Raw genomic sequence first — 22,942 nt, 5'->3', positions numbered from 1 at the left:
ATTCTGAGATAGTTTTTTTTTTAGCACGACCCTAATTTTAACCTAAACTCAACCCGTTTATCCCAAATTGATAGGTCTACATATTCCCATTTTCATAGTCATATATTGGAAGAAAATATCGTATTCCTTGCAATTTAGGTTAAAAAATAAAAAAAATACGAGTATATAGTATGAGTCTAACAAAATATATTTTGGTCCCGGAGGTTACCAAAAGTGTCAAGTTTGTTTTACGGTGCTAATACTTGTAATGCACCTGGTCTGTTGTAGTCGATGCCATTATTACATGTTGTCGATGCCATTATTACATGTTGTCGATATTGACATTTGTGAACAAATAAATATAGCAAAGGTAATTTAAACTCAGGCAGAAGAGATGTTGAGAATATAACACACAAAAAAGGGGTAATCACATGGTTAGATTAGCAGATTTCAATGCTGCTTTAATAACACTAAAAACCCTAATATTAACCGTAAGATCCAGTTAAATAGTACTATATGCTCAATAAATTAATTAACACAGCTTCTGGCTGAAAAGATTTAATTCAAAGCTAGTGGGACTTGGAAAATAGCAGATCATGTTCATGGGATGGTTGTTTAATTTAGGATCTAGTCAGGCTATTTCATATATAAATTGTACTGCATAGTTTTCTGATTTTTGTCTATTGATTGAAATTAAGGTATAATTTAATTCTTAACCATTTATTATGATCAACTATATAAATATTATTTATATAATATTGACTCTTCCTCCCTTGTTCGTGCTAGCAATTAAGTCTTTCTTTGTTTAATTAATTTGAGATGATGACTTATAAATTTATAATACTATTGATAATCTAATGGAAACTAGGGTTATATTATAATTTAGTTTGAGGATTGTTAATTAGAGCATGTTCACATTTACTGAACTGAGTTGAACTGAACTGAACTGATTGGAGCTGAACTGAACTGAATTGAACTAAGCTGAAATAAATATTTTTTGAGAGAGGGAAATTAGGAGCTGAACCGAATTGAAATGATTGGAGCTAAACTGAACCGAACTAAACTAATTGGAGCTGCACTGAACTGAATTGAAATTAAGTAAATGTGAACAGACCCTTAGTAGTGTGAACAACGCAACTTCCCATCAAGGCACCATATTTTAGAGGTGAAAGGTAGCAAATGGCGATGTTTTTGTACTCTAAAATGTTGACTTTATGATTTTGACAATTACTCTCAGAGACTTTAAGTCAGATATATATACTATATATAATTCTATGGGAAGTGAGAATCCAACTCCAACAATAATCCTTAGTAATTCGATAATAATCACGTCGAGGGAGAGGATTTAAGAATATTCACGGGTACATACCTCATTGCAAGTATGAGAAAATATAATCACGTTGAGAGAGGATTTTTTTAAGAATATTCACGGGTACATACCTCTTTGCAACTATGAGAAAATGTTAGATGATGGGACAATAATTTGCTAACATTATTTATGGGCAAATACAAGTTTATTTGCCAGATTAACGAATTGGCAATTTCTGTAAATATATTTAAAAAGTGTGGTCATTTATTCAATACTTTTGTACAACTGTCCAATTACTATTTGCAATTTGCATTTAGCAAATTACGCATGTACCCCTCAACTAGTATATGAAAAGACGCTTATACCCCCACTAAACAAATTTTATTTATACGAAAGATAAACCGGGCACGACCCTTTATTTATTAGTAAGCCGTTTTGTTTTTAGAAAAAAAAATGTTTCCACGTCACACATGAAAGCAATATTTTTATAACCATAGTACCCTACAATTCTACAAAGGTTAGAGGCTGAATAAGAGTCTATTATTGTACATCCGGATGTATCGTATACTCGGGGTCATTTGATCATTCAATCAACAAATGAATAAAAACATTATTTGCTCATTTGTTGATTAAATAAGCAAATGATCCCGATGTGTATATAACAAACCCTACTAATTTGCCTGATTGGGCTCTTTTGCAAGCAATTTTAAGACAATAACTAATCATTAATATAGATTAAAGAAGTTACGGAGTACATTAAAGATAGCAGCAAATATTTGGACACAAGAATACATGAGTAGGCCCAAGTGCCCAACCTACCCAACCCAAGTTGTGAAATTAAGTAAGGAAGCCCATGAAGTATAACTTGTTCCCTGGCCCATAACCCAAGCCCATAAGAAACAATGCAAAAGAAAGCTTCATTTTTATTGACCAGAAATTTCTACAATTGAAAACAATATTATGTCACACTTGAAGAAAATTTGTTGTGCTTCCCTTAGTAGTACAACCAAAAATAATTTCACAACCCACACAAATAATAATTAAAAATTGGTACCTAGCTAAAAACAAATTCAATTTTGCTGATTATGCAAACTTTTTTTTTTTTTTCTTCTAACATGATCATTCTTCTTGGTTGATCAACTTAATTGGCCTTCCTACAATTCCTTCTGATTTCGCCTTGGGAGCCGGTGAGAGGGCTAATATCACCCATCTTGATCATGGCAGTGGCGAAATCTGACCTAAAGAATCCAGGATTATTACTGAATGATCGAACGATGGAATCAGTTGCTCCACCACTATATAGCTGCTGGTCTGAATGTAGCAACCCCCTCTTGGTAACGAGGTTTGTGTAATATTTGTTATCGAAATGAGTAGGACTCTGAAAGTCTAAGGGAGCGAGGTTGTTATCGCCCTTTCCACTTGTTCTAGGACAGTTCTTTTGCCTTGTGCTTGCAAAAGAAGCAGCGATTGTGCTTGTTTCATTGTATATGTGTGCTCTGAATGTTGTACACCTTGCCTGTCCTATTGTGTGTGCTCCTGCATCATAATAAATAAAAATATTAGTCACATTAATATATACATGATACACTACAAGCTAAGTAAAAAAAGTACTTTTGTGTATTATGTATACATCTTAGTAACCGTGAAAATACAAATTGATTATTTCGGGATGGAAAGAGTATAATTTGATTGACTCGATATGATATTTATTTAAAGAAGTAAAACTATACAAACTATGACAGTCAGAACAGAGGTGTGTATATATACCAGATAAGGCAACCATATCTTTGGCTGATAAACCATGAGACTGAAACCGAGAGATGAGACTGCTAAGGCTAGAGCTCGGGGGTGGGATTCCGTTGTTGGCAGCAGTCTGGCTTGCTGTCTTGGAATCGCGACGTCCTAGCTTGACATTCCAGTTAGGACCACCAAGCTGCAATAGATAGTAACAAGAACATCCAATTAGTTACATAGCTTTAATTATTGTTACAAATGTACGAAAACTCGATTGCCTAGCGATTATTAAAGGATATAGGAGCTTACAAGAGCGACAGAGTCACGGGAAGTAATGGCAAGGATATCAGCACAAGATACAACTCCGGGACAGACCTCCTCAACTTTGGACTTGATTTCATCAATCACATTGAATCCTCTTGCTGAGTTCAAATTTGGAGCTGCTGATTTCTCTCCTTTGAAAGACGAGGTATCATCCAATAGAATTGAGCCATCACACCCCTGAAATGTTCAACAAATCATGATTATTATGTAAACATTCTCTAGAATATATTGATATGTACTCCGTAGTAGCTGTATTATGAAAACTTACGTTCTAAATTTTAATTTCGTAATAATGTAAGTAGAACAACACTAAACTCGGCTCCTAACCTTGAGGCTGGAAGGTTATTAGTGTTACAGCTTTTTTAATAGAAAGAGGGAATGAAGGAAATATATGCATAACATTAATTTATAATTTTGTACGAGTACATGTTTTTTTTGTTTTTTAAACCATAACAATTAAATTCGAGGAAAAGGATGTTTAGAGTTACGAAATAATATAAAAAAAAAAAAAAAAAAAAAAAGGCAGAGTTAATTTACATTGACAAAGCAATCATGGAAGAAAAGTCGGAGAAGAGAGGCGCCCATGCGAGGTTCCTTAGACACGGCAGATTTAACAACGGAGCGGACGGTCCCAAAGAGCTTAGGACATGACTTAGAGTAGAAATTGGGAGAGAGCTGAGCAGAGGAAGTGCCTATGAAGAGCACAAGAAAGGATAAACAGACTATTGTAATCAAATTGGAAGTTGAACTACTTGAAGAGGCCATTTCTTACGTCTAGTTAGTTATTTTGCTAGAAAAGAAGGTAAGATGAGCTAGTACAACAAAATAGAGTAGATAAGGTGGGTGTATTTATAGAGACGAAAATACTAGGATCTTAGAATTATGCCACTTTGGACCACCTGGTTTTACCTACTGCTGTGCATGTTCATTGAAAGTTCCATGCATGAAATTATCTACTATGACTGCTCATGACGGCCTACCTCCATTCAGCCATTTTTATCATAAGTTTTGATTATTACATTCAATTAAACACTAAATTAAAGAGATGTTAATTATGAATTTGGTACCCCGTATTTAATTTACTCGAGCAATTGTGTGACCAAAAAGTAACAAGTTTACTTCCTAGATAACTTCACAATGTACTACCGGTCATGTACATGGACTCTTGGAGGACACATCTAATTCTTTGAGTCATTCATTTAACGACCAAGTTTTCAGTTTAATTACTACCGTACATATTGAAATGTTATTGGCTCATAGTCTTGATCGAATACATAAGATTACATTAAGTAATTAGCTAGTTAAGGTAAGATTATATAAATTCGGCTCTATAAATATTGATTAAAATTTATTGCATACAATATATCAATCATGATTACTCCGTATTACGTAGTAAGCAATTTCAAAGAAATGGGGTCCACTAACAAAGCCTTGATATGCAAATTTGTTGAGGCTGCGCTGCTTTAGATCATTAGTGATAAAGTTGTCGTAACAAAAATTATTTGACTCTCTAAAAACATGCATGTTTGATCACCAATTGACTTTGTCTTATGTTGTATGATTAGCCTTTTATCTTATCTTTAAATTTTACTGTACAATTTTACTTTTTAGTTACGTATTAGAGAATTTAATGTTTGACATTCTACTTGAATCAATATGATTAAATTAGTTAGAGAATATATAGCAGCCGACCAATTATATCTTTGCATTTGTAGCAAAAAAGAAGATTAAGCAGACCAACAACCGGACAATATCTTCGTTAAAATAATTGTTCTTTTGAAGAATAACTCTAAATTTTTGAAATTTTGAATGTATAAAAATTAAAAGGGGTTCAAAATTTTAAAGTAAAAGTCCGATCCCCTCATAATTGGCATTCCTTGTTTGCCTTCTTCAATGAAGATGGAAAGCTAAAGATAATTTTTCATTATTTCCATTTTAATCTTTATTATGACCCGTGATTAATTACTAATGTTCGATTGAGTATATTCTTAAGAGTCTCATCAACCCCTCCTGATCAAGGAACTGACTTGATTATGCGAGCCATTTTTTTTTAATAATTATATATAACCTTCTTATTATTTATATAAATTTGCTTCAATTTCGGCAATTTCGGTGTCACGTGTTTTTCCAAAAATAAAAAATAATACTACGTGTATGTATTGTGATGATTTTTAATTTGAAGATAATAATATATAATGTATGTGTTACACTCTGATGTAAGCAGATAAAATTTAATTGTAGAACCAATTTGTAATTTATTAAGTCCACATGATTTATGAGGAAGTAATTAGCACTCCTCAAGACTTGAACTATATGCGAGTTATTCTTTTCATACTAGTTATAAATTAATTGTAGTAATATTTTAAATTCAAACATACAATTCAAGTGATTATGTCCTCGTCCAAACCTAATGGTTGACTATACTATCTTAAGTGGATAATTGGTGCTTAGCACCCATAGTTTAATTAAATCCTATCAATTTAATTCTTATCCTCCAACGTCTAGCATCTAATAATTGGTGCACCAATCTACATCTAACTTGTTTGAAAATTCTGCTACAAAAGACTGTTACTAGCTCATCAATTTGTTCTTTACAATTATATAAACCATCAAGCTAAGCTAGGTGCCTAATAACACATACATAATACTGGTACACATTTAGTCCAATTACAGGATACACTAATCAATTTAAATACATTTTTTATTGTTTGAGAGAGTCGTCAATGATAGAGTATAAAACATATTCTGGACCTCAACCAACCATGAGCTTAAACTTTTAGTTGAATTGGTCCTTCAACATGGTATTAAGAGACAGCGTGACAGAATGGTCACGAGTTAAGCTCATGGTATGAGGAGGGCCTACGCTACATCCACACTTCAAACCTAACGGTCTCTCATGTGAAGGGGCGTGATAGAGAATAAAACATATTCCTGAAACTCAATCATGAGCTTAAACTTTTGGTTGAGTTAGTTGGTGGTCAATAAATTTATAAAGTCTAATACCGTTATATATAACACACACACTTAGCTTGTACTTCACCATACAACATCGTAACACTTAACGGTGAAATTTCGAATTTATTATTCTAGTGATCAAACTGAAAATAGCAAACTTAGTACTTTGTTAGCTAATGTTAATTCAAACATTATGTGCCATGCAATGATGCATGCATGCGGAGCAATAAGAAGGACATTGAATTAGTATGATGGGAATAGTCGACGAATTGAAGGGTTAGGCGTGGAATGTAATAGAAATAAGATGATAGTCAAAAAGTTAATGCAACTTTATAATGTACGACAGTTGGCAGCAGCTAAGTTCCAAGCTAAACAATGCAAAAAAAGGTTGCAAATATGTAGTGCAGCATACAATGCTTGAATAGAGAATAGTATTTCATGTCGTCTTAATTATCATATGCTTCAACAATTTGCATATAATAGAATATTATTAGTTTTATTACTAGTATTATTATCATTATTAGCCAAGAACACGTGAGAATGAATTCATCTAGTCTAACACGATTATATATTTATATGTACTATGGGTTCAATATAAAGATTTCAATTCAAATATAAGCGCAGACAATACTTGAAAGCTAATAAGGGATTTTGAATAGATATTGTCGTTTATTTATGGGTTATTTTTTTTAATCGTGGAAGAGACAGACGATGAAGGAGATAACAAATAAAGTTAAGGTTCCGTGACTCATTAAGGGCATATGCACAATTCAAACATAAACAACAAATCATTATATCTAATGGAATACTATATACGAAGTACTATTTATTAGACTTTTAATAGTAAGAATTAGGTCGATTAATTTCCTTTTCTTGCCTTTTAAACATAAGGGGAGGCTTAGCTTGTTTGAAGGGATAGTTGACAATTACTGATTTTTTTTTTTTTTAATATAATTTAAGGAATGGATACGTGGTTTATGGTAGGATCTATATTACATTAAGACAAAATTTGATGTTAGATTGCTACACACTAAAAATTTACTCATATGCTACTCAAAAAAGGTAGGTGGCAAAAAGAATTTCAAAGCTTACATTACTTGTAAGAATTTCACAAGTAATGAATTTGGTAGTAGTTCCAAACCATTTACTTGTATTACATCTTATATTCTACTCCATAGATGTATTAACAGAACTGTTATAATAATTGAGATTAGGATCGTCTTCCTTGAAAAATCTTAATCAAAACTTAATTACTCCATACTCGTAAAATCGTACTACCACTACTTCATAATCATAATATTTTCCTTAACTTATCCAACACTAATCTGAATTTATTTCTATTAGAAGCCAATAACAATTTTGTCCCTAAAATTAGAGGAAGCCCCAGTTAATCAATTTGATAAACAAAATTTGTTTATCAAATGGCAAAATGGTAAATAAAACAACATAAATGCCCAGTCATCATGGCATTTTCATAAATATATCAGTGGGACCCATATTTACTAAAAAATTGTTGATTTATTTACAATTTTGCCATTTGATAAATGTTGATAAACTTGGATTTTCTCCTAAAATTATTGAATCTAGGCATCCCAAATAATGAATTCATAGTCAATGACTCAATGCAACATTATTACCAGCCCAATGAAACAAAGGGCCCAAAATTTATGGACTTACCAAATAATGAATTCATAATCCATTAAACAGAAAAATAGTTCGTAAAAATTAAAAAATTCTTCACACAACAACAAGTTTCTCTCACGGCGGAGAAAAACTAATCAAAATTTTCCGATGTCAATACCACCACGAAATCCGCCGATAACATCCGACTACACAACCGCCATTGACGGCGGCGCCACCGGTCTCGAAGCTTCCTTGCTGAACTTACTTCATCAACACCAAACCTCCGCCTCTTCCCTCCGCCATCAAACTGGTCTCTTTCTCTCTCCTCCATTTTTTCAAATCAGTTTCTGAAATTAGTCGCAGAAATCATGTAATTTGAATCGATTAGTATTTTGTTGATTAGAGAAAGCGAAGAAGGAAGCGACGAAAGCAGGTGTTCGAGTATCAGAGCTTTTGGTTGATGCTGTTAATGGCGGAGTTCAAGAATCGTTCCTCCATCAAAAGCAAATCGAGCTCGAAATTCGAGCTTTAACTACAACGGTTAATCGTTTTCAGAAGCAGACTCATCAATGGCTTGCTGCTTCTCGATCTCTTAATACTGCAATTAAGGTCTGATTATTCTTCAAATTATAACCTTAAATTATAAATTTATTTCTTATTTTGGTTGATTTTGTTGTGTTTGTAGGAAATTGGTGACTTTGAGAATTGGATTAAGGTGATGGAATATGATTGTAAAAGTATTGCCACTGCTATTCGCAACATTCATCAAGCTTGAAGGCTTTGACTATGATTTATTCTTTTTGTAATTATTAATTTGTCAAGCGGTTGAATTTTTAAGTTACGAGTAGGTCTTGTATACGACAGGTGTATTGTATACAACCGATTGTTCATTGAATGTGTATTGCATTGAATAATATTAACTATAAATGCGACTTAAGATTTGTTTTGGACAAATTTAGATAATACGGAGTACTAATATTTCAGCCAACTTTTCCAAAATTACATTGTAACACTTTGGTACAAGGATTAAGGAGTACATGCTTGCAAATTATTTCAATGCTAAAAGTTTACAGCGACCATCTTCGAATTTTCATACACGATTAGTATAGTATCGAAGAGTACAGAGTGATCGGCGATCAAATCAGCCTTACGGCTTAGTTGGTTTTCCAGCAATTGGTTCTAATCTCTCCCGTTGTGCCGGTCAGGGGACTCAGGTTTCCCATTTTTACCATAGCCCTTGCAAAATCCCTATAAAAGGAAGATGGGTTTTTGGTATAAGAAGTGACCTGCGAATCAGTGGATCCGTTGTTGAACAGTTGTTGATCCGAGTGCATCAGACCTTTATTGTTCACCAGATCTTTGAAATACCCATTGTCAAACTCGACAGGAGTATTAGAATCGAGGGGGGTAAGATTGTCGTCTCCCCCGGTGTTTGGGCAGTTGGATTTCACTGAACTAACAAATGATGCATCGATGTTACTCTCGTTGTAAACTCTATTACGGAATACTACACATCTGGCTTGCCCTATTGTATGTGCTCCTGCAAGATGATACAATTTTCATTTTCCATTCAGATACAAAGCTACTATAGCGCGTCTGATGGTCAGTGTTGAGCGCTTAACATACATTTAATCACGATACTCTCATCAATTAAGGAAAGCCAGAAGGATCACTCACCTGCTAGAGCCACCATTTCTTTGGCTGTCAATCCTTTCTTTGAAAAGGAAGGTAGAAGGCCACTGAGGTCCATATTTGGGGATGGAATGTCAGCATTTGCAGTGCTTAAACTTGCTGTAGTAGAGTCTCGCCTGCCCAGCAGCACGTTCCAATATGGACCACCCAACTGCAGATGATAAAACACAAACAGCTCAGTCTGATGACAAAAGCTAGCTGATATAAAGCTCTTAGTTTCTGTGTGCATTGAAATAAAGCATTAAGTTTAACACTGCCTCATATCTTGGTTCATGAAATTTGTGCCGAGTATAATGTGTAAGCAAAGGAAATTCTTGGGTGCACCTTATGCAAAATATATTTAAATTCTACTTACTACAGAAACTGAATCTCTTGCAGCTACAGCTAGAATATCAGCACAAGAAACTACACCAGGGCAAACACTCTCGACTTGAGACTTAATACTGTCAATCGTAGTAAATCCCCTCAGAGATCCTGCATTGGCACCTGCAGTTTGCTCCCCTGTGAACGTTGAGGTGTCATTTAGAAGAACAGATGCATCACATCCCTACACAAGCATAAAGCATATAAAATTAAGTCAGTTATTAGCCATTAATACACTTTCATGCACATTTTTAAGGCTTTTTGGGGGCAGAAAGAGGGAGCGTCAACATGCATTAACAAAGCAGTCGTGGAAGTGAAGACGAAGCAAAGATGCCCCCATACGATGTTCTGCAGCTACTGCTTTATGAACTGCAGATTTGATGGTGGAGAGAGCTTTTGGGCATGTCTTCGCATAATAATTGGCTGAAAGCTGTGCTTGGACAGTCCCTAATAGAAACAAACTCAGCAAGATTCTAAGCTTTGTCATATTAATAGAAGTAACCATTGCAATCAAAGAGAGGAGAGAGCAATGTATAGAACTTGTTTCTCTGTTATAAGATATCCTCAAGTCTGGCTTCCTACTTATAGGATTATTTGGTTTCACGGATATTTAGTATTTTATTCACCTTTCACTCAACATCCGTGGTCAATAAATACAGAGTTCAACTGAACAAAACCGGCGAACATGAAAAGTTAGATGACACAATTATCTTTATTGATTAATGCTCAGTGTTTGACATTATGGTTAGATTAGACACTCAGATTACACTATTATTTCTATAGAGAAATGCTTAGTGTTTGACATTATGCTTAGATTAGACACTTAGTGGTGTGTGAACGTTGTTGGCGTGGGGAATCTGGTTAAGTTTGTCAACAGTGGCAAAGGTCAGAGCCTCAGAGCTCCTTTTTGCAAATCCCCCTAACTTCAGAACATTCTCTGTATGTTTACCAAGGACCGTATGCTGTGGGAGTTCTATGGTGAATCAAGTTCCTTCCCAAAACAGCTAGTTCTCTTATCATTATTGTGAACAGAGAACATGAGATCTTCAGTCAAAAGACCACTTGAGTAAAGCTCATCAATTTATAGCTGCGAGGTTGTTTAGAGCGCAACAGAGATGGATTGCGGGTTTGTCAGAGTCCTGCAGCATCGAAATAACACAGCAGATCACATGTTAATCAAGAGAAGCTCAGAAATCTACCGAAAACATCCATATGAACCTTTGCAAAATTTAATTACAAGTATATTAATAGAATTGGCTCTATGTACTATGGCAAAGCATTGAAAAAAGACTACCTCCCAATCTAATTAATTTTGTTAACAGAACAAAATTAAAATACATAGTGTAGATTTCCCTTTTCATTTACTCTGTAACTGAAGATCATAATTGTAATCAGAAACCAAAATTTCTCATTAATCAAGGGTGATTCCATCAATAGCAAAAAATATTTACCATACAAAAAAAATACTAGGACGCTTCAAAATGCTCCCCAATACCAAGAGAGGAGGAAAAAAGAAAAAAGAGAGAGAGATACAAACTTAGGTATCCATCTCTTTTGAGATATAAGCCGTACTAGAAACATAAAACAAAGCAAAATCAAACTATTTTGTTGATAACCCTATACGAGTATTCACTAATAGACATTCCTCATTCCTCTGCACTAAACTATAACGTAACTTTTCGTCTTCAAAAGACAAATTCCTCAGCTTCAGCACTAGAACTAGGTAGTCTGTCCTCCATCTCTCTCAGAGAAGCTGCTGCAGAGTCACTGATTCCTAGCAGATACTGTAGACGCGAGATCTTCTCAGGTGCTGCATTGTTCTTGGCATAAATAGCAAAAAGATCTGCTAGTTCCTCTGGCACTTCCCATGACAAGGGCTCAGCTGTCACAGCCTTGTCACAAGCTAGCAGATCATTAAGAGTGGAGATCTGCAAAATTGAGAGGCAAAATATCAGACTAAAAGAACCCACACATAAAAGACAACAAAGAAAATGAAAGTGCGCAGCTGTCATCAGAAGCATACCACCCCGGTGCGGTTTCTCTGTCTTAGTAAAGCTACTGCTTGAACCAATGAGTTAGCTAATCTACTACGAGCAAGTTCGTGGACAACTCCTTTAGCCTTCTCTGGGTTAATTTTCAAGTCAGCGGGAATCTTTTCATAGACTTCCTCATCATCAAATTCTCCAGTACCAGAAGAAAATATCTCATCCACAGACTTCTTGAAGAGATTCTCCCGTAAACTCACTGCTATCATGTTATCAATATTTACACCAGCTTCCTTGAGTTCTCTTATTTGTTTTATGCTGAGCCTTCCTTGGCCAATAGCTGTTTCTATGGCAGCAGCCATTTTTGAATTTATAATGTTCTCTCTCACCTTTTGAGCATACTCTGGTGGCAAGCCAACTTGCTTCTGAACCTCATCCAGTTGCTCCATCCTAGCCTTAGTCAACTGTCCATCAGCCAGAATGACCTCTGCTTGCTGTCTAAAAGCTTGCTCGGCCATACCTCTATGAACCTCTACAATCTCCTTACGTGTAAGACCAAGAATATCACCAAGCTGATTCAGATAGAGGTATTCTGTGTTGTCCTTCTTCGTGGTGATTTGTGCACCAAATGGAATCTTGGTTACTTCACCAGTTATGCAGTATAACAAGTATGTCTTGTACAGGTCAGCCCTCTCCCTCTCTGGAAGGTCATCTTTAACAGTAATCTCTGTCTGCCCAGGTTTCCCAATTTTGGCCTCAAGTTCCTTAGTAGGTCTTGATTTTCTTAATGTCTGGAGTGATTCCCATTCTTCCTCATCTTCAATCTTCTCCTCTTCCTCTTTAACTGGTTCTTCTGTCGGAACATCAGTTGATTCCCCTTTAATATCAGCAACTAATTCAGTGACCACCAAGGTGTTGAATGCGATCATCTTCTTAAGTATTTTTGCCGATTCAGTGCGACTTCCAGCTGCCCTTGCCTGTTTAATATAGTTAATGAATATTCTGCGGACCTGCATGACATAAGATAAGGATATATGAATTAGTGAACCATCAGGTGTTATGATCTCTCCTTCATAACACAAGTCAGGTTGGGATCCCAAAATGAAGGCCTATCTGAACCTTGGCTATTTAGTGGAAGAAAGCTCTTGAGATTGCCTTAAATAAATTAATAAATGATAAAAATGATTCAGCAGGGAAAGAGGACACTCACCGCCTTACTAGCAATTGACATTGCAGCTTCCCTAGTCAAGCGCAAACCATGTGCGGCTTTCCTCACATTTTCTTTTACATCTGCATCATATCCGTCAACTCCGGAAGCAATTGCATCCTTCACAACCTGAAATCAAGAGAACACTTCAACTTGACGCAACGTGTAACCAATACCAAAACACAAGTAGAACAGGACAAAATGCATTTTGCTGGCTGCAAATCACACAAACACTACAGCAATAACCCCAGTAACCAAAAGAAACTTCTCAAATTTCAAATAGTAAAATTTCAAAAGCTCAAGAACCCAGACAGACAAAATTATCAACCTCCATAAAGCATCTATACACAGCCTGAGGAGGTGGGAAATTGACCAAATATACAAAGATAACATCCCTCCGCGAGGAAGGAGGGGAATGGGGTAGTTGGAAGGAGGCTCAAATATCACACAGTTACAAGTTAGCCAATGCTCAAATCTCTATGCTTCATCAACAAGGTTTTCATCAGAACAGTACAATCTAATAAAATACAAATACAACAATGCAATATAGCATATAATCAAAGTGGAGGATAGGAAAAACAGATGAGATCCAAAGAGGAAGAGGGAGAAGACTTCAAATTCTTACCTTCTCAAACAAACTGCCACAAATATCAGCATGAGCAGCTTCAACAATTTTTTGGGGAACACACAGCATGACCCGTACGCGTAGTAAAGCTTTGACATCCTCCTCACTCAACTCTCCATCAGCTAAGCATTGCTGTAGCTTCTGTCGATATATTTCTATAAGAAAAGACAAATAACAAACAGTACACAAGAGCAGGTAAGCGAGCTATAGATTCACAGAGGAATAAAAAAAATATATAATGCAGATCCAAATATTGACAAAGTTTAAGCAACCTTTCCCCCATTCAGTTATACACAAGAATTTCCCAAAATCAAATAACACAAAATACAAAAGGTGCATTCTCTTGTTGCATTGTCTATCTAGAAAGTAAATCAACAACTCTGCAAAATGATTCAACCTAAAAAAAGGTTCTCACTTAATTGCTCCTTCAGACTAAAAAGTTACAACCCCTCAGGGAGAAAATTTACTCATTCAGCAACAAGCACCATAATCTGCCAACCAAGTAAAAGGGAACAGTACCTGCATGGATCTCACTCGCCTTCTCAGGGTCAAACCGCAGCTGGTCACACAAATTCTGAAGGTAATTCGCTTTGCTTTCAGCTGCATCCAAATCACCACTAGAAAACGCTTGAGACAGTAGCTTGCGATAAACCTTCGAGGTCACATCCATCATAATACTTTCTGCTTCACGTTTTCCAAGACCAAATATGTTCTTTAACTGGTTCAATGCAGCAAGCTACAAATGGAAAAGAGAATATAAGTGAAGACTAGCATATTATATTATTGTATGTAGCTAGACAGCATAAGATCTATGGAAGGTCTGGTAATTTATCTTCGCTATATCATACATTCATAGACTCATAATAATGTATCTGTCTCAACATCAAGAATGAATCACCCCAGCCAAAAAGGCAGAACAGCTATAAATGTTCACCTTCAACTTTAAGTAGAGGCCACCGAAGGACAATGGCTTAAAGAGTTAAAGAGAATCACTAATAAATTTTAAAAAAAATAAATAAGTAAAATAATAAATTATCACCTTGCTGTCTTCCATGCGGCCACTAGATAAAGAATCAGTAATATATGCTCTGTAGAGAAGCTTCAAGTCATCAATCCTCCTGTCACTGTCAAACTCACCATCTGACAAATTATACAGAATGCTGTATTATACTAGTGTACCAGTTATCTCATGAAAAGAAAATTTTTTATAAACACAAGAACCACCACAAAAAAGGGCATCAGTATTATTACCTACTAAGGAAATTGGCCCGATGCCTCGGGCAAAATTACCAGCATCTGGATGGTTTCTTAATGAGATAAGCTTATCATTAAAAGCAAGTACTCTATTCAGCTCATTTACAACCTCAATAGCTCCCCTGTCAAACATAGGTGTCAAAGAAAAATATGCGTGAAAAATTGGCAAACACCTGATTTTTCCCCAAAACTAAAACAATAAAAAGACACATAAGTCTCAACCCAAAGCATAATTATTTTTTTTTTTTTTTTTTTTTCTCTCTCTCAATGCAAAAGCAAATTAACTATATCAGTGAGTTTCTAGAATATGAAGATAGCAACATCAACCATACCCTGCTCTATTACGGGACTTCAGAACGTCAACAGCTCTTGAAATGCATTCTTCTACTAGTTTTCTTGTATGTTCCTTAAACATCTCCTCGGCCAACTGTAAGAAATAGATCCAACAATATTAAAAAAGTATAATCTTTCAACTGAAATTCGCCATCTCTGACACAATTTCACAAAGGAGATACCTCATCAGACAAACGATACGAAAGTTGAGCTTCTTTCAGATCAACAAGCTGCTTCATATCCAGATCTGAAAAACACATAATACGCCACAAGAAAATCACAGGGAAATCATGAAGCAATGCTAATTAATATAATACTCCCTCCGTCCCATAATATAGTTCTTGTTTGTGTTTTTTCACAATATTTAAGAAATAGGAGAAAGTGGATAAAGTACATTAATAAAAGTGAAAAGTACAATCATAGACAAAAGTTAGAGAGAGAAAGGGGGGGAAAAGTAGAAGATATGTGCAAAATTCAAGGGTAAATTAGGAAGAGCAATGAATAAAGTTAAAAAAAGTGAGGGCATAACGGTCTTTATATACTATTCAAAAATAGAAATAGGAATAATATTTTGGTTCTCTAAAATAGGAAAACAGGAACTATATTATGGGACAGAGGGAGTACATTAACAAAAGGCAAGAAATAAGGTAATAAGGTCAATGCCATATCTACTCGACACCAAACTATAATTAAATCAATATGTTTTTTAAATCTATCTTGACAGGAATCAGTTCTCTTACGAAGCAAATACATCACCACAAAGTGTACTCAACGTAGACACTAACCTCTGCTGATTAATTTCAGTCTCTGAGCATACAGCCTTTGAGCATTGTCACGAACAGCAACCTCAACCTGACAGGACAACACAATATGAAATTTTCCTTTAATACCCATAACTACCACCAATTCAAAGATTTCAAGCTAAGAGGCCAAATTCGCCTTTTGTTGCCAAATCTGGCCTTATGGATCCAAAGTATAAATAGGCCTATTAGATGGGGTGAGTATTTCAATAGATGACTAAGGATGGATACAGAGTCACACCAGAGATAGGGTACATTTTCTGCCAGATTTGCTATAGAACAAGATGCTGATATGCAAACATTTACCTGGGAATCAGTCACTTTAAATACACGCTTCCAGGGTAGAAGAAATGCAGAGGCCTCCCCAAAAACAAGAGTTGAAACATACACTAGCTTCTGAAATGCCTGCGCTGAAACTCACTAATATTGGTCAAGCTACATATCTCCATAAGTCCATAGTAGTAGTACCATCTAAAAATAAAAAAATAGCAAGTGGTGGAGCAACATGAACATAAAAATCTTACCCGACGCTGCTCAATGTCACCCTCACGATCCCCAGTTTCAAGCCTCTGTCTGACAAACCGCCTGGCAAGCTGTAGCCAGAAGAATCACAGTAATGTCCGTAATTGTTGACAATAAGAACGACTACGACAAAATTTGATAAACTAACACCACAATTACCTCAATATGCATGTTAGCAGCATCAGGATCATCGATGCCAAGAGCATTTTTGAACTTAACAATAGTTTCAACTTCAGTACCCTTGAGATCTTCATTTCCAGCAGGAAGCACCGACAAAAGAAAGCTATACAACCAATTGAATACAAACTCAAGAATGAGGGAAATAACATCTTTGCACAAACTATAGTGGAAATAGAAGCAACTATTCAAGATATGCAGGATTCATTTGTGGTACTCCATACTAGATAATTTGTTTGTCTTGTCACATTGTCACAATTGATCACATTTACAGGTTAAACATGACTTTTCCTAATAGTTATCCATCTTGTTTTTCTCATACATTCAAAATCTCAATATCATTAGAAACCCAAACATAATACAATTACTATTTTAGGCAACGCGACGAATATCAAATCAAACCACAAAGAAACATAATAAAATCACTTAAACCATATTCATTCATATGCCCACAATAGAACAATCATAGTTAAGTTCTAAAACATGGAAGTAAAAACAATTGGACTAATTTGTACTCACCTAAGGTACAAGTCACACAGCTCAGCATTAAAAGATTCATCTTGCTTGCTAACACCATACCTGAAAACACAAATTCACAACATCACTTCAAAAATCTTCATTTCTCAACAAAAAACAACAACAAAATAAAAATTCCAAATTGTAACATAATACAATAATTATTACTTATTAGCAATAGCCAGGATTTCATCCTTGCTCAAAGAAAGCGAGTCATCACATTGCGCAACATAATTATGCAAATTGATAGCAGCAACCTCAGGAACACAAGAATTCAAACTATAAGCGGCGGCGCCACCGGCAGCACCAAGAGCAACCGCAGCACCGATTGCCACATTCCTCGAACCCCCAATTTTAGACCCTAACCCAAAACCGGCAGCAGAAGCAGCCGCAACAAGCAGAACCGAGCTGGCTATTCTCACCGGCGGTGACAAACTGTCAGCCAATGATTGCATACCCGACAACTCTCTCGGACCCCCGAACACCTCAGAGCTCTTGATACCGCTACCGGGTTCGGGTCCGGGTGCGGATGTGGGTGTTTGGTCAGAAGCAGAGCATCTGAGCTTAGAGAGGCGAAAACGGGTGAGTGGTATACGGATGAAATTGGGGGAAGGAGAGAAGGGGTTTGATTAAGGGGAGTAAAAGATGAGAAGAGAAGAGGGGATTTGGATGAAGAAAGAGGAAGTGTGGTGTTCATGGTTTTTGGGGTTGTTCTTTCCTGTGTTTTCTCTCTCCTAAATTGAGTAGATTTTGTGGGGTTTTAATGGAGGGTTTTAGGGAAGAAGAAAAACCCAGAAAAATGGTGGGAGTAGTTGCAGTGGAGATGAAGATGATAATGGAGTGAGAGGAGAGAGAAGAAGAGGAAAGGGGAAAGAGAGAGAGAGAAAGGGTTCGTTTCGTGCTGGTTTTGTTTTTGATTAGGAGAGAGATTGGGAATGGTGAGTGGATGGATAGGGAGATTGGATTAAGCCCACTTTGCTACCTTTCGGGCTTGGATCGTTCTTCTAGTGTAGCTCGTCTGAGTTATAGATTTTGAATTTGATAAATGCCCTTTGAAACAGTGGTAGCAATGTCACTTGGACTTAGATCTGCCTTTGTGTCACAAACCGAGTGTTTAGACTAGGGGTGTTTGAGGTAAAAATACCCTAAACACGTGGCCCAATGGCCTAGTGACACGTGGCATCCAGCCGTTGGTCAGCAGGGCTCCAATCCTCTGCTGACACGTGTCCTCTAAACCCTAAAAGGGAAACCATCCCTTCCCCACTATAAATAGTGGAAGGACCCTCATTAATGAGTGGCTGGAACATTGGTTATTCACATTGAATACTCCTCAAAAAGAAAAACACTTACCCCGAGCAATATTAATTGCAGAATTCTCCCATTACGCGAGAAGTAACTTCTACATTACGTGCATTCTACCTCCCGTATCTATACTAACTTGATCGTCGGAGGCGGAGCTCCTACCCCCAGGAGTCTTCGTGATTTTGCAGGCACAGGCGTCGAAGGGCATTCTTGGAATTGTAACTCTCCCGCAGGACACATCAAAAAACCCCAAAACATTTGGCGCCGTCTGTGGGGAGAGTACTTCTAAGATGACTTCTGATACTGTGTCACCGAATCAGGGCAAACGGCCTGTGGTCGAGCCTGAGGTCCAGACGGACCATAAAAGTGGCGACGAAATTGAAACATATGTGGCCCCGGATGGGTCTTTCAGAACGAAGCACCTCGTGCTAAAGATAGAAGAGAACGGGAAATCAGCCAAGCTGCTCCCAGCAACCCAGCCGGGCAACCGGCTGGAATTGCCCAAACGGTGGAGGGCTCAGCCCCCGTTACAAGAAACGAACTCATGTCTTTCATGAATAGTTTCAAGGGTGAGATCAAGAGCCTCATCCGGTCAGCTACTCCAAAGAAGGGTCAGCCGGCCAAGAAGCCTTCTGGAAAGAAGGCGGTCAAAGAACGAGTTCCTACCCCTCATCCCAAGCCAAAGGAGGGGGAGGGCTTAAGGTTTGATCCAAGCAGACTCCGTTTTCCTCAAGGGGAGCTGCGAAAGGCCATCCGGCACGTACAGCCGGATGGCTCCAAGAAAACCTTCTCAGACGCCCGCACATTTCTCCAAGAGAAGCGAGGTCAGGCGTCTGCGTCGGCCTCAACGTCGACCTTCCCGGACAGTTTCCATGACGTCTCACACAGGCGTACGGGAACGAACCTTAGGAGCCAGACGGGCGAAGCTTCTGCCCGGTCTGGACCCAAAGTGATCCAGCCTGGCCTATTCGGCACACCGAATGGGTTGGGTGGATCCCCTTTCATGTCACCGGGTCTTTTCGGTGGGCAAGCGCAGCAGCCGTTCCAACCCACGGACTGGCAGCTGCGCCTGCTAAATTTGGGGGAACAGCCAACGGCGTTCTCACCAGAGATAACCCAGGCGGCACAGCCGCCTAAGATCAAGAATGTTTTGGTGGGGGCCTATGACGGCACCACCAACCCAGAAGACCATCTAATGGCCTACTCTAACCTCATGTACCTCCAGGGGTTAGATGATGCCGTCTGGTGTCGATGCTTCCCGGCTACCCTCAAGGGCATAGCCCAGCGGTGGTTTGGTAACCTACCAGCCGGTTGCATCAACAGCTTTCGAACTTTGGCGTACTTGTTTACGTCAAATTTCTCAATGAATATTCCTGCCAAAAAGACTAGCCTCGACCTAGGGGCAATACAGCAGGGCGACCGGGAGGGCCTCCGGTCGTACGTCAGACGGTTCAATCTGATGAGAATTCAGATTCCAGGACTATCAGACGAAGTGGCCTATACAGACTTCTTTCGAGGTCTGAAGGATGGGTCGACTTTTAAGTTTGACCTCGTCCGGAAGAGGGTTGCTACCCTCCAAGAGGCATTAATTGAAGCTGAAGCCTATATACAGGCGACGGAGCTTTGTGCTGTTAAGCAGCCGTCAGATTCTAAAAAGTCTGATAAAAAAGAGAGCCGGCAACAGCATCAGCCGGCAAGAAAGGAAGAAAAGAGAAAAGGGGTCTGGGCAGCTGACCGATCAGGACAGCCGGCCCAGAAGATCAGGCGGAAGTCAGAACCATATGTCCCCAAATACGAGTTCACAAAAGATTGCTCCACCATCCTCCTGGAAATCAAAGACCGGATGTCTCTCAACAAACCGGCTGAAATGAAAAGCCCCGTGAATAAACGGGACAAGAGCAAGTATTGCCAATACCACGAGGATGTTGGCCACGACACCAATGGCTGCTATAGCCTCAGGCGGCTATTGGACCGTCTTGCAGATGAGGGGGCCCTAAAATCCTACCTACCCAAGGCTAAGGGTAATACCCAGGCCAAGAAAGGGCAGGCGGCAAAAACCGGCCCAACAAACTCCGAGACGGATGAAGAGACCATCTTCACAATAGCAGGCGGTTTTGCCGGAGGGGGTCCTACCATCCGGGGCACCAAAGACAACATCAGGAAGCTGGTCAACTCAGTGGATGAGGGCCAGGCGTCGAAAGACATCTTCCCTGAGGTCCTTATTTCTGAAAAGGACCGGGGCAAGGTCAGGCGGCCTCATGATGACCCCATCGTCATCGAATGCAAGGTTGCCCACCAGAAGGTTGGCCGGATCCTAATAGACACCGGGAGCTCGTCTGACCTAATCAGTTATCAGTGCTTGACCAAGCTCAAGTACACATCCGGTAACATGCACCAGGCTCCTCATCCACTAGTCGGTTTTGGGGGTGGAGTAGTGCATCCGGTCGGAAGCATAGATCTTCCGATCCGGCTGGGTGAAAAGGGGCAAGGCCGCCACATGATAGTCAAGTTTTTAGTTGTGGAGGAGTTGTCCGCCTACAACATGATATTTGGCCGTCCTACCCTCAACGCATCTAAGGCTGTCATCATCCCGTCCCTCATGTTGGTCAAATTTCAAAAGGATGATGGTACAGTCGGTGCCCTAAGCGGGGACCAGAAGACGGCAAGAGAGTGCTATCTCTCTGACGTCAAGACAACTATGGGTGCAGCCGGCCAGGGCGAGCCCATAGATATTGATAACTGCGACCCAGCAGTCCCGGCTCCAAGGGCAGCCGGTATGAAAAGAAAGGCGGACCAACTGGCACCCGTCAAAAAGGAGAAATAGCAATCACTAGCCGGGGAAAGGTCAGATGACCAACGACCACAGCCGGCTGGTGACTGCCTTGATGTCATCCTAGATGACAGCCGTCCTGAAAGAACAGTCAAGGTCGGGACGGTAGCCTTCGAACGGTTGGGAGAAGGCTTGCTCCAGCTGCTGAAGGAATTCAAAGACATCTTTGCCTTTGAAGTGGAAGAGATGTCAGGCGTCAGCCCGGATCTTGCTGTCCACAAGCTAGCCGTAGATCCCAAAAAGCAGCCGGTTAGGCAGAAAAAGAGGGATCATGGTGGAGAAAGATCTCAAGCGGCAGCGGCTGAGGTCAAAAAGCTGTTGGAAGCTGGGTTCATTAGGCAATGCTACTACCCGGATTGGGTGGCAAATGTCGTTCTAGTAAAGAAGACGAACGGTACTTGGCGGATGTGTGTGGATTACACAGATCTGAACAAAGCATGCCCAAAAGATAGCTACCCGCTTCCAAAGATTGACAACCTAGTCGACTCAACAGCCGGCCATGCGTTAATGAGCTTTATGGATGCTTATTCCGGCTTCCATCAAATACCTCTCTGGAAGAAAGATCAGGAGAAGACGGCTTTTGTCACTGATCAGGGGTTATTCTGCTATACGGTGATGCCGTTTGGGTTGAAGAATGCACCGGCTACATTCCAGCGCATGATAAACACCGTTTTTATCAACCAGATTGGCAGGAATGTAGAGGCGTATATCAATGACATGATAGTCAAATCCAAGCTGCAGACGGATCACCTAGCAGACCTGCGAGAAACCTTCACCACACTCAGGCGGCACCGGGTCATGCTTAACCCAAAGAAATGCGTATTTGGTGTTGAGTCTGGGAAGTTTCTCGGATTCTTGATTGACCAAAGAGGCATCGAAGCTAATCCGGAAAAAATACAGGCGGTAATTGACATGAAGTCTCCCCGCACTGTAAAAGAGGTCCAGAAGTTGACCGGTTGTCTGGCGGCATTGGGGAGGTTCCTCAGCCGGTCAGGTGACAAGTGCCTTTATTTCTTTCAGGCAATCAGGAAGAGGTCAAGGTTTGAATGGGGTGAAGAAGCAGAGGCGGCATTCTAGAGGCTTAAGCAGCACTTGCATTCTTTGCCAATGCTAGTGAGCCCCCTACCCCGGGAGGTTCTGTACATGTACCTAGCTGTCTCTGATCACGCCCTTAGTGCCGTTCTCCTCGCTGAGAGAGACGGCATTCAGCTGCCGGTGTACTTCATCATCCATGTCTTAAAAAATGCTGAGCTCCGGTACCCCATGATCGAAAAATTTGGGTTGGCCTTATTCGTAGCAGTCAAGCGGTTGAAGCCTTATTTTTTGGCACATCCGGTTGTGGTATACACAGATCAGCCGCTCAAGCGTACGATGACTGCTATAGAGTCATCCGGTAGAATGATCAAGTGGGT

At 39.0% G+C, this 22,942-nt stretch overlaps 4 protein-coding genes across 4 annotated transcripts; 1 reads left to right on the top strand and 3 right to left on the bottom strand.

Annotated features, from left to right (window-relative positions):
• Positions 1 to 2,186: 2,186 nt before the first annotated feature.
• On the bottom strand, positions 2,187 to 4,184 carry LOC110684212 (peroxidase P7-like). The gene is made up of 4 exons (XM_021860628.1): positions 3,884 to 4,184; positions 3,332 to 3,523; positions 3,056 to 3,221; positions 2,187 to 2,824 (listed from the first exon to the last, which is right to left on the bottom strand). Exons 1-4 carry the CDS (start codon positions 4,109 to 4,111, stop codon positions 2,430 to 2,432), a joined length of 981 nt encoding a protein of 326 aa, XP_021716320.1. The 5' UTR covers positions 4,112 to 4,184; the 3' UTR covers positions 2,187 to 2,429.
• Positions 4,185 to 7,852: 3,668 nt separating this feature from the next.
• LOC110684211 (biogenesis of lysosome-related organelles complex 1 subunit 1-like) lies at positions 7,853 to 8,865 on the top strand. The gene is made up of 3 exons (XM_021860627.1): positions 7,853 to 8,234; positions 8,328 to 8,533; positions 8,610 to 8,865. The coding sequence occupies exons 1-3, from the start codon at positions 8,093 to 8,095 to the stop codon at positions 8,697 to 8,699; spliced, it is 438 nt and encodes a 145-aa protein (XP_021716319.1). The 5' UTR covers positions 7,853 to 8,092; the 3' UTR covers positions 8,700 to 8,865.
• A 98-nt stretch (positions 8,866 to 8,963) lies between these two features.
• On the bottom strand, positions 8,964 to 10,578 carry LOC110684210 (cationic peroxidase 1-like). Its single transcript, XM_021860626.1, has 4 exons — positions 10,272 to 10,578; positions 9,972 to 10,163; positions 9,602 to 9,767; positions 8,964 to 9,464 (listed from the first exon to the last, which is right to left on the bottom strand). The coding sequence occupies exons 1-4, from the start codon at positions 10,482 to 10,484 to the stop codon at positions 9,079 to 9,081; spliced, it is 957 nt and encodes a 318-aa protein (XP_021716318.1). The 5' UTR covers positions 10,485 to 10,578; the 3' UTR covers positions 8,964 to 9,078.
• Positions 10,579 to 11,364: 786 nt separating this feature from the next.
• Positions 11,365 to 18,383, bottom strand: LOC110684208 (protein TIC110, chloroplastic-like). The gene is given in 16 exon segments (XM_021860625.1): positions 11,365 to 11,907; positions 12,003 to 12,974; positions 13,175 to 13,300; positions 13,797 to 13,951; positions 14,316 to 14,532; positions 14,836 to 14,936; positions 15,048 to 15,172; positions 15,383 to 15,477; positions 15,566 to 15,630; positions 16,169 to 16,235; positions 16,490 to 16,588; positions 16,708 to 16,776; positions 16,865 to 16,988; positions 17,402 to 17,461; positions 17,567 to 18,002; positions 18,005 to 18,383. Coding segments are annotated over 16 exon segments (3,045 nt in total). The 5' UTR covers positions 18,096 to 18,383; the 3' UTR covers positions 11,365 to 11,664.
• Positions 18,384 to 22,942: the final 4,559 nt, after the last annotated feature.

Source organism: Chenopodium quinoa, unplaced genomic scaffold (genome assembly GCF_001683475.1).
Source record: "Chenopodium quinoa cultivar QQ74 unplaced genomic scaffold, ASM168347v1, whole genome shotgun sequence".
NCBI lineage: Eukaryota > Viridiplantae > Streptophyta > Magnoliopsida > Caryophyllales > Amaranthaceae > Chenopodium > Chenopodium quinoa.
The sequence above is the reverse complement of the archived record's forward strand: the minus strand, read 5'-3'. Positions and strand labels throughout refer to the sequence as shown.

What these genes read in the sequence shown, in the direction of transcription:
- LOC110684212 (XM_021860628.1), bottom strand. Translation starts at nt 4,111, where the DNA reads ATGGCCTCTTCAAGTAGTTCAACTTCCAATTTGATTACAATAGTCTGT. An exon ending in TCCATGATTGCTTTGTCAAT is followed by an intron (nt 3,524 to 3,883) that starts GTAAATTAACTC and finishes TGAACATTTCAG; the next exon opens with GGGTGTGATGGCTCAATTCT. An exon ending in AGATATGGTTGCCTTATCTG is followed by an intron (nt 2,825 to 3,055) that starts GTATATATACAC and finishes ATTATGATGCAG; the next exon opens with GAGCACACACAATAGGACAG.
- LOC110684211 (XM_021860627.1), top strand. Translation starts at nt 8,093, where the DNA reads ATGTCAATACCACCACGAAATCCGCCGATAACATCCGACTACACAACC. An exon ending in TTCCCTCCGCCATCAAACTG is followed by an intron (nt 8,235 to 8,327) that starts GTCTCTTTCTCT and finishes TTTGTTGATTAG; the next exon opens with AGAAAGCGAAGAAGGAAGCG. An exon ending in CTCTTAATACTGCAATTAAG is followed by an intron (nt 8,534 to 8,609) that starts GTCTGATTATTC and finishes TTGTGTTTGTAG; the next exon opens with GAAATTGGTGACTTTGAGAA.
- LOC110684210 (XM_021860626.1), bottom strand. Translation starts at nt 10,484, where the DNA reads ATGGTTACTTCTATTAATATGACAAAGCTTAGAATCTTGCTGAGTTTG. An exon ending in TCCACGACTGCTTTGTTAAT is followed by an intron (nt 10,164 to 10,271) that starts GCATGTTGACGC and finishes ATGCTTGTGTAG; the next exon opens with GGATGTGATGCATCTGTTCT. An exon ending in CAAGAGATTCAGTTTCTGTA is followed by an intron (nt 9,768 to 9,971) that starts GTAAGTAGAATT and finishes TATCATCTGCAG; the next exon opens with TTGGGTGGTCCATATTGGAA.